The following is a 9,904-nucleotide window of genomic DNA, read 5'->3' as shown; positions in this document are numbered from 1 at the left end:
CAACTCTCTCATATAGACTGAAGGTCTTGTCCCCTGTCCCTCATTTCTAATTCACTGTTTTTCAACCTAGCCTCTTCACAAACTCTCTGTATGACCTTAAGCAAATCACTTCCTCTTTGGGGTTAACGTTTTCCCATTTGTAACATAGTTGGGTGAGATGACCACTTGAGCCCTTGGTGGCTCCAACATTCTAAGATTCTAGGCTTTATCTGACTCAGACATGATTTCCAGAAGAGAAATTTTACAATCCTTTATTTGTGTGGGAAGTCCATTCTTAGAGTGTGGCTCAGTGTGAGGTGATTCTAATACATGATCTTGGACTATGGACTGGCAGTAAATTGGCAGAACATTTTTCCAGGGGTTGTTCCTTTTGGCATTCTCTTTGCCTGAAGCTCATACCCACACCTCAGTCACTTTTGAACTACAGATTGTTTGATCCCATAGGAAGCTTGGTGTCCTTTCCTCACTTCCTAATAGCTCCCCTTCAGAATTGGCAAAGTCAGCAGTTATCACAAGGGTGACAGCGAAAATCTTGACAAAACTTTTATTTCCGGAACAACAAGCTCAAGTGTAATTGAGTGATTATATTGGAATAGGAGACTTACTTGGGTCTTTTTTACAACTCTTTACTTATTTAGAACACTTACAAGAATTTCCTTTTGGATTTTTTCATGTAAATTTTATTCCTTTTGCTTGTGTAGGAGGAATAGGTATGTTTTCAAAAAATTTGGAGAGAACAAAAAAGTACAGAGAAGGGCGGGGGAAGCATTCATAACCCTACCATTTAAAGCATCCAGTGTCATCATTATAGTGTGGTTCTTTTTATCTCTCAGTTGTCCCCATTGTTAAAATCACGTACATTAATTTTGTTATGACTGTGTGTTATTTTCGGTAACTATACTGCTCTTGAGTAGGGTCACTATTTGTGGTTCTAAGTTGTTTCAACCAATGGGATATAATTATATCTAAGTTGTTCCAAACTATTGAAACAAAATTGTATCATCAATTTAGAAATAATGATTGAAATCAGGATGGCAATAAGGAACCTTAATATCACTGAATTGTATCATTTCCATATTCACCCTTTATTCTTCTTCAACATGGCATATCTATGGGTAACAAGTGTGTTTTTTCTGGGTTTTTTTCTTGTCTTTGATATCTGCCCCTAAGTAGTTGACAGATCATATTGGTTGTGAAATTATTCAACATTTCTGCAGTCTGCTGATGGGGGCTGGGAATCCATGGGGATTAGCAGATTTGGCTTCTAATTATATGATCCTAAGTAAGCCATTTCTCCATTCTGAGCCTCAGTTTCCTCATTTATAGAATGAGAGGCTTGGAGAAGATGATCATGATGATCTCTGATATCACTCTTTTTCCAAGATTTTCTCCCTCTCTGACAATTTTGGCTTTTGGGATTTACATTAGGAAGTGGAAGGGAGGATCAGAAAAGCCAAATGCAAAGCAGCCTGGTTTTGGATCTGCAGCTATAGCTGAATCGTGGACTCTTGCTGTGAGCATGTCCCTGAGTTCTGCTGTCTTCCGCTAGAACAGCAGTAAGGAGCCTTTCTCTTCACCGAGGCACACAACTGAATTCTTTCCTCATAGCTTCTCTTTAAGATGCCAAATAAGTCTCATCTTATGCCTTGAAAAAAACCCCCAGAAATTGTGTTACATTCATGAGCATTTCTGATTGCTTGTGCTTCTTGGGTAGATGTTCCTAAATCATCAACTATTATGAATCATCAAATCCAAACAAGCTTGACATCTTTAAACTACTTAAAGCACACTCTAATTATTGTAGAAAGTTTGTATTGGTAAGACCAAAGCTCACAATCTTTATAATCAGGTGTACAAACGGACTGTGGCAGGACTTCTTTAAACAATGGACATCTCACCTCTGGGTTATTTAAAATCTTGATTGCCTAAAGTTCAGTGTGGAGGTACTTCAAGAACACAGGTACTGTTTACAGTAAACACACTCATGTGACCATGGAAAGGTCCTGGCAACTTGTTGGCCAATGTATCCAAGATCCTTTCCATGATTCTGATCTTATAGGGTCCCTTTGCCACACTTGACACTTTTGACCTTCACCTCCACTTTGAAGCTCTCCTCCCTAACCTTCTCTGATGCCATGAACTGGCTCTCTTCATTTTCTCTAGCCATTTCTCCATTTCTTTATGACTCTTTTTCCTTCTCCTGCTCTTAGGTTGGGGAATCCCCAAAGTTTGGTCCTTAAGCCCTTGTTGCTCTTCTCTTCGTACATTCTCTCTTGGTTCATTTCTCCAGCTTTCACATCTTCACTAGGCTCATACCCGCCATGAATTCTAGCTTTGTTACTCCAAGGACCTGATGAACATTTTCCTGTACAGATTCCACCATTCCTTCCAGTATAGCTGATCAAGAATGAAACTATATCACTGCTCTCCTTAGAACCTTCAATGGCTTCCCATTGACCTCCTGAGGAAGCCTAAGCTCCTCAAGGAGGTATACAAGGTCCTTCATATGAAAGTCTTTCCATGCCTTCAGGGAACTCAAGTAGAGAGAGAGAGAGAGAGAGGGAAGAATGTAGGTCATGACAATGCCATGTGCTCAAGGTGAGACGAGAACTCACAGAGGAGGAAGAAATAATCTGTCAGAAGTTAGGGAAAGAGCTAGGTCATTTATATCTAAACAACATGAGATGATGGACAGAGTTTACTTCTCCTCCACCCTCATCTATCACTCCCTGACTTACATGGTGCTTACTGAGCTTCTCTCGGTTCCTCTGTTGCAGAACCGCCTAACCTTACTGAGGTGAATGGATTGGAGGGTCCATGGTACTCATGCTCTGAATCCTTGGAGTGGCTGGCCAAGGCAGCCCAGTCACTGCCCCAGTGAGCCACAAAGTGTGATCATTTCCTATATAAGCTTTTGTGTGAAAAATGGGAAGCATGCCTGAATACAATGTGCACTTGCACCAAAAAGCCTTACTAGACCCCCCACTCAGTCTGGTAAGGTCCTCTTGCTCGTTCCTAGAGCCGCTGGGGCTTGCCCTGTCACAGATGTATCCTGCACCCAGCTGGTGTGCATCCTCCACCAGACTGTAGGCTTGCCTCTCTCGCTCACCGTGCCTGCTCGGTTCCTGGCACATGAAGGGCTCAGTTAAATGTCTGCTAAAGGAAGTGGGCTAGCTCATCCTTGATGAGCAAAACAGTCTGTGTTCCTCTCAAATATTTCGCTTGCCAAATTTTGGGTTCATTCTTTATCCTCTCCCACATCTCACCTTTCTAAATGATTGCTGGTTAAAAAAAAATGTCTTCTTTGAGAATGATCCTTAACACCATTTCTTCTTTTATGCTTCCTGTGCAGACACCTAAATGAAGCCCCACCTCACCGCTGGCCTGGATTACTCGGTCGCCTCCTTACTGGCCCCTCTGCCTCCAGCCTTACCTTCATTTTGCTAAAACAGATAAATGTTTGCTAAATATTTCCTAAAACATCTCCCTCCAGGACAGTCTAAGCTCTTTAGCTTTGCCATAGAGAACTTCTACCATATGGCCTCGACCTCCCCATACAGCTTTATTTTCTACAACCTCCCTACACACCTCTTCCCTCCCAGCCACTAGTCTCATTGACTGTGTGTGTCACACCTGCCCGCTGTGTGTGCACGCCATTCTTCCACCTGCAGGGCCCATATTTCTCCTCTGCGTCTCAGAAGCCTTGCGCCCCAGCACATATATGCTCCTGTGAACTTCCCATCCTGGCAGTGCCCTCTTGCCCATTTCCTCAATCTCTCACTTATCACTTACCATCTCCTGCCTTAGATTATGATTCCACATTCATTCCTCATCCACTCAACGCACATCCATTGAGTGTCTACTGAGTACCACGCACTTAAAGCTGAGGATTCAGAGAATTAGACTCTGCTGCTGCCTTCAGGGAACTCAGATACAGAGATAGATGAGCACAGAAGTTGTGCACTGCCATGCTTAAAGTGAGATGAGACCTCACAGAGGAGGAAGAAATTATCTGTCTGAAAAAGTTAGGGAAGGAGATAGTTCATTTGTATTTAAGCAGCATGGGGTGATGAACAGAGATCACTGTTCTCTGTGTTGGAATCCTGGCTTCACAACACATTACCTCCTACCCTCTATGCCTCCATTTACCCACCTGTAAAATGGGAATAATATCATGTACCTTGTAGGGTCATGGTGAGGCATGAATGAGATCATGTTTGTGAAAAGGGCTTAGCACCAAGGTGAGCCTGTACAGGTGCTCAACAAGTGTGAGCTCCTTCTGTCAGCTCTGGGCCAACCTTCCATTCCTTACAGTGCCCCGGACACACTGTTATCCTGGTGACTATCTGTTATTTGGTTGATTTATATTATCATGGACATTTCTGCCATATCAAGAAACAGAGCCCTGGGAGCCAGGCTATTTTAAGTATTCCAGAAGGGATCTATTCCTCTCTCTGAGAACCATGAATTTGGCATTTGGCATTTGGAAATTTGACCTGGCAAAAGATACACGGGCAAGAACTGTGCTTTCGCATCTTAGCAAGAAGAGCTGGGGGCTCGCCAAGGAGTCCGGGCCATCAAGCCAGGAGGCAAAGCAGCAATAGTGTCCCCGGACCTGCCCCACCCCACTAATGAAGCCCAGGGCATTCATGAGCCCAGCTCTTTGAAGCCACTCTATGAAGCTCATACTTCATTGATGCACAGCATGGCAGAGGAGTCCTGACTTAGCGAGAAGCCCAAGTAAAGTCTTTTACGAGGTGAGGGACTCTTCTGAGGAAACATAACAAACCAGGGGGGAAGGGCTTTTGACAATCACCAAATGAGTAAGAAAAAAAGGGAGGCCTTCCATGTCCACACCCTCTGTGGAAGGGGTATAAATGCTCCCCAGGGGCAGGAGACCCATAGCTCTGTGGCTTGGAGAACTTGAACTCCGTGTTCAGCCAGGCATCTCGCTCCCTCCTTCCTGCACCATGCCTTACAACTGCTGCCTTCCCAACCTGAGCTGCCGCTCCACCTGCTGCTCCCGGCCCTGCGTGCCCCCCAGCTGCCACACCTGTACCCTGCCCGGGGCCTGCAACATCCCCGCCAACGTGGGCAACTGCGGCTGGTTCTGCGAGGGCTCCTTCAATGGCAGCGAGAAGGAGACCATGCAGTTCCTGAACGACCGCCTGGCCAGCTACCTGGAGAAGGTGCGCCAGCTGGAGCGGGAGAACGCGGAGCTGGAGACCAGGATCCGGGAGTGGTGCCAGCAGCAGGTGCCCTTCGTGTGCCCCAGCTACCAGTCCTACTTCCGGACCATCGAGGAGCTCCAGCAGAAGGTGAGGGGGTGGGCACCACATGGCCTCCAGCCGGAATGGTAGGGAGGGAATCTGCGGTCTGATTAAGAAACAATACAGGTTCTCAGTTATGTCCGGCTTTTCCATTTTGTTTTCTTGAGGGCCCATTTTATACGAGGCTCAGGACTGTTAGGCCTCAATATTTGCATAGTGCAAGTCTATGTGAAGGTAGCAGCACTTTGCATAAATAAGCTGTAATTAAAGCCGCCTCCAAATGCTTCTGTGCATTTGCCAAGCTCCAGATTTATTACCCTGAGGTAAAAGAAAAGCACCGAACCCAAGAAGGAAGCTGAGGAAGCAGAACCTTTTGTAAGAATTGGACCATTTTCTCTCTCCCTCATCTGGACTTTTGACTACTCTGACTTCTTGCTCCTGTCCTCTTCTGGGTACTTAATTACCCGAATTATTTTCCTGACCTGGATGCTTCTGGACTTCTCCTGGTGTTCCGTGTTCAGTGAGGGCATAAAATGGTTAGCTAAAGTCAGAAAGGGTAGAAACCTCCTAGGAGGAAATCGTGCAAAGCCAGCCAGGATGGCTGGGAGGGCATGGCTGCTTCCCTGACCCAGTGCCTCCAGTGGCCAGTTACGCATTCATTTTCCCCAGCCGACTGGACGTTTCTTGAGGGTGGATCCAGTGTTGACTCATTTTTGTATCTTCGGTTCCTAGAACAATGCCAGATTTATGATGGGTTTTTAAAAGTAAATGTTAAGGGCACCTAGGTGGCTCAGTCAGTCGAGTGTCCGACTTTGGCTCAGGTCATGATCTCATGGCTTGTGAGTTCAAGCCTCACACAGGGCTCTCTGCTGTCAGCACTGAGCCTGCTTCAGATCCTCTGTCCCCCTCTCTCTGTCCCTCCCCGACTCATGCTATCTCTCTCTCTATATGTATCTCAAAAAAATGTTAGTTATTATTATTATCAGCCTCTCAGTATTGCTTACTAGGAAAGAAAAAGATTACTTAGCTACTGATACTTTTCTCGCAGATTTCAGTATTCTTTTTTCAAATTTGATTTGTCAAATATTTACTGAGCACCTATTGTGCGTGGACAGCATTTAATGATCTTATATAAGATCCAGTGTGATTTCTCATTCTGTCCCTTCCATGTAAGTGCATCAGCAGGAATTGCTGTTGGTTAGAAATAACCAAGCTTATCCTAGATTGTTTTGGGTCTTCTAGATCTTGTGCAGCAAGGCAGAGAACGCCAGGCTGGTGGTGCAGATTGACAATGCCAAGCTGGCCTCAGATGACTTCAGGACCAAGTGAGTGGACGAGTGGGGTGTCCCCTCTCTCCTCTTGCCCCTTAGCCGGTCCTCAACACTGACAAAGCTTTTCCCTAGACGTTTCCCCCAGGATCCACAGAGCCACTGCTCAGCAGAGCTCAGAGCTCTCATCTCTAGATGCAGACCCCTCCTCCAGCTTCTCTGTAAGGTGACATCCCTCCAGTCTAGGAGAGAAGTCAGGCATCCCTCCGTCTCCCGCCATTGCTCTGCTCTGCACAGAATGCAATCAGGAGAATGTGAGAGGTGAATTAATTTCGGAAATTTCACAGTGTATCAACTTTTATTGCCTAAGTCTACTGGCTCTTTATTTATCCAAAAAAAACCCAAAAAACAAAAAACAAAACCAAAAACCGATTCCCAGAGCATTTTCCTCTAGGAGCTACTGCTCAGTGTTAAAAACCTGAATGAGAGACAAGCCTGTAGAAACCATAAGCCCCAAACTTCCAGTTGTCTGACAGACTGAACGAAACCAGAGTCAGGGCCAGGCCTATTCCCGTCTGGCGGGTCCCTGATGCCCCTGTACCACAGGTACGAGACGGAGCTGGGCTTGCGGCAGCTGGTGGAGTCGGACATCAACGGCCTGCGCAGGATCCTGGACGAGCTGACCCTGTGCAAGTCTGACCTGGAGGCCCGGGTGGAGTCCCTGAAGGAGGAGCTGCTGAGCCTCAAGCAGAACCACGAGCAGGTGAGGTTCCCCAAAGAGCAACAGGCTGAAACTCGCCAAAGCCTGTTTCCAACTGCTGTGGGGTGTGGGAGAGGCTCTACGTGCTGAGGAATCTGTCTTCCAAACAAAAGGATTTGTAGAGAATGAGCAATTGAAAACCTGTGACATGAGAGTAGGATGTTTCTGCCAGAGGCGGGGGTGAGAGTGAAGGAAGTTGGCAAGCCCAGTAATGAGGAAAGACCAACAACCAGGCAGTGCCCACGGCTTCCTCCGCTCCCAGCCTCCTCCGCTCTGCGGGGATGCAGAGATCTTGTATCCCAGTTCCCCATTAAGCACCTGCAGAGGCCAGGATGGCCACCCAGCAGAGAGGGCTCAGCTGGAAACAAAACCACCTCTCCTCCTTCTCCTCCAGCTTTCTCTGCTAGTCAGTGCTGTCTGGAGAAAATGCTGAGCAAAATGCTTACTGTCACTTCTTGGTCAGTTGCGTGATAAAGGAGACAGACATTTCGTGCAAACCTTAAATACCAGAACAATGTAAATAGCGATGGTTAATAGTAATCAAGAGCTTATTGTGTGCCAAACATTGTGCTAAGTGTTTTAGAACTCCAGAGGTAGTTCTCATTTTGTAGATGGAGAGCTTGAGACTCCTAGAAGCTTCTAGAAGCCATATAGTAAGTGGTAGAGATGGCCCTCAACTCAAGCTTGATAACCACCTAAGCCCAAGTACCAAGTTATATTGGCTTTATGAAGAGATAGCAGGGAAATGAATGGATACTTATTTCCTTCAGCAGAATCTAGGTTGATAGAATCACCAAACCACCAGTTAGGTCTATTCCATCCCAGATGGGAGATTTTGAAGTAAGCACTCTTTATTTCCTCTTTAGTAGGACTCTATCCTTTTTATTAGCCATGGTTAAGAATCAAACCTAAGAAGCTGTGTGGTGTATGAGCAAAAACACTGAACTGGGTGCTTGGGGTCCACAGTGTACATGGTGGTCTCTCATATCTCCGCTTGGAGGCTGAATCGCTGCTCTAAATGAGGAGGCGTAGCCCGAATATGGGGGTGGAAAGTGGTCCTAGGGGTGAAATACTTTGCCAAGTGGAATACACGGATTAGGTACTGATTACAGAACCCAGTTATGAGAGGATCTGGTGGCACAGAGCTGCTGAAAGCTGAAGAATGATCACAAGCTGACCTGCTCTCTTAGAAGAGAGCACCAGAACCCTTTGTGATTCTTTCCATCTTCCCCTTCCTCTTTTAGGAAGTCAACACCCTGCGCTGCCAGATCGGAGACCGCCTCAACGTGGAGGTGGACGCGGCCCCCACCGTGGACCTGAACCGCGTGCTCAACGAGACCAGGAGCCAATATGAGGCCCTGGTGGAGACCAACCGCAGGGACGTGGAGGAATGGTTCACCACCCAGGTGGGCATCTCAGCACGCGGCCGCCCGGGCCCCTCGGCCCCTCGCGGCCCTTGAGGCAGGGTCTCACCCTGTCTCGTCCCCTGTGCTGTTTCAGACCGAGGAGCTGAACAAGCAGGTGGTGTCCAGTGCGGAGCAGCTGCAGTCCTGCCAGGCGGAGATCATCGAGCTGAGACGCACGGTCAACGCCCTGGAGATCGAGCTGCAGGCCCAGCACAACCTGGTGGGTGTCGCTCGGGTTCACCCTCTCCTCACCTGGTGAAGCCCGTGACTTCTCTGGAATCCCACGGAGTCGCCCCCTGAGAAGCGGCTCTGTGACATTCCGTATGTTCCCCTCACAGAGGGACTCCCTGGAGAACACGCTGACGGAGACCGAGGCGCGCTACAGCTCCCAGCTGGGCCAGGTGCAGTGCATGATCACCAACGTGGAGTCCCAGCTGGCCGAGATCCGCTGTGACCTGGAGCGGCAGAACCAGGAATACCAGGTGCTGCTGGACGTCAAGGCCCGGCTGGAGTGCGAGATCAACACGTACCGGGGCCTGCTGGAGAGCGAGGATTGCAAGTGAGTGGGAAGCTAGTACTATTTCCCTTGGGGGTGCATGAGGTTGCCGTGGGGATGAGAAATCATCCTGATGGAGACAAATTTATAATTTCAAGCTTTTGGTTGGAGGCAGTGTGAGGAAGTGCTATATTCTTACACAGAGTGCATTTAATATCTTCCTATGTCTTCAGCTCATTTCCCTCTAATTTGCCCCCATGATCTTCTCTCTCCAGGCTCCCCTGCAACCCATGTGCCACAACCAATGCATGTGACAAACCCATTGGGCCTTGCGTCACCAATCCTTGTGTCCAACGTGCTCGGTGCGGGCCTTGCAACACCTTTGTGCGTTAGAAGCCCCGGTGCCAGCAGGAGGAGAAGGGTTTCAAAGTCACATGTCAACTCTACTTCATGCAAGCATCTCCTATGGTGACCACAATTTGGACAAAGGAAAAATTTCTACCAGCACCAGCTTCTAAGTGTCAACTCTACCTTCTACTGATTTGCCTGGCTTGATCCTTTAGACGGCAAAGTCTGTACCAGTTCGTTCCGTCTTCTGAGCACATAGAGAAATCTACAACAGAATCGTGCAATATCTATTATCACGATGACGCACTCGTGTAACAAGTTATGCTTGAACAAATACTTACCTAAATGTGATTTCA

General features: G+C 47.3%; 1 protein-coding gene across 1 annotated transcript; it reads left to right on the top strand.

The window, feature by feature from the left end:
• Positions 1-4,970: 4,970 nt before the first annotated feature.
• LOC124522158 (keratin, type I cuticular Ha3-I) lies at positions 4,971-9,593 on the top strand. Its single transcript, XM_047093416.1, has 7 exons — positions 4,971-5,318; positions 6,513-6,595; positions 7,145-7,301; positions 8,543-8,704; positions 8,799-8,924; positions 9,043-9,263; positions 9,476-9,593. Exons 1-7 carry the CDS (start codon positions 4,971-4,973, stop codon positions 9,591-9,593), a joined length of 1,215 nt encoding a protein of 404 aa, XP_046949372.1.
• The last annotated feature ends 311 nt before the right edge of the window (positions 9,594-9,904 follow it).

This window comes from Lynx rufus, unplaced genomic scaffold (genome assembly GCF_022079265.1).
Source record: "Lynx rufus isolate CCGP_SWC_20201006 ecotype Redwood Valley unplaced genomic scaffold, mLynRuf1.p SCAF_34, whole genome shotgun sequence".
NCBI lineage: Eukaryota > Metazoa > Chordata > Mammalia > Carnivora > Felidae > Lynx > Lynx rufus.
Note: the sequence above shows the minus strand (reverse complement) of the source record. Positions and strands in the feature narration are given on the sequence as shown.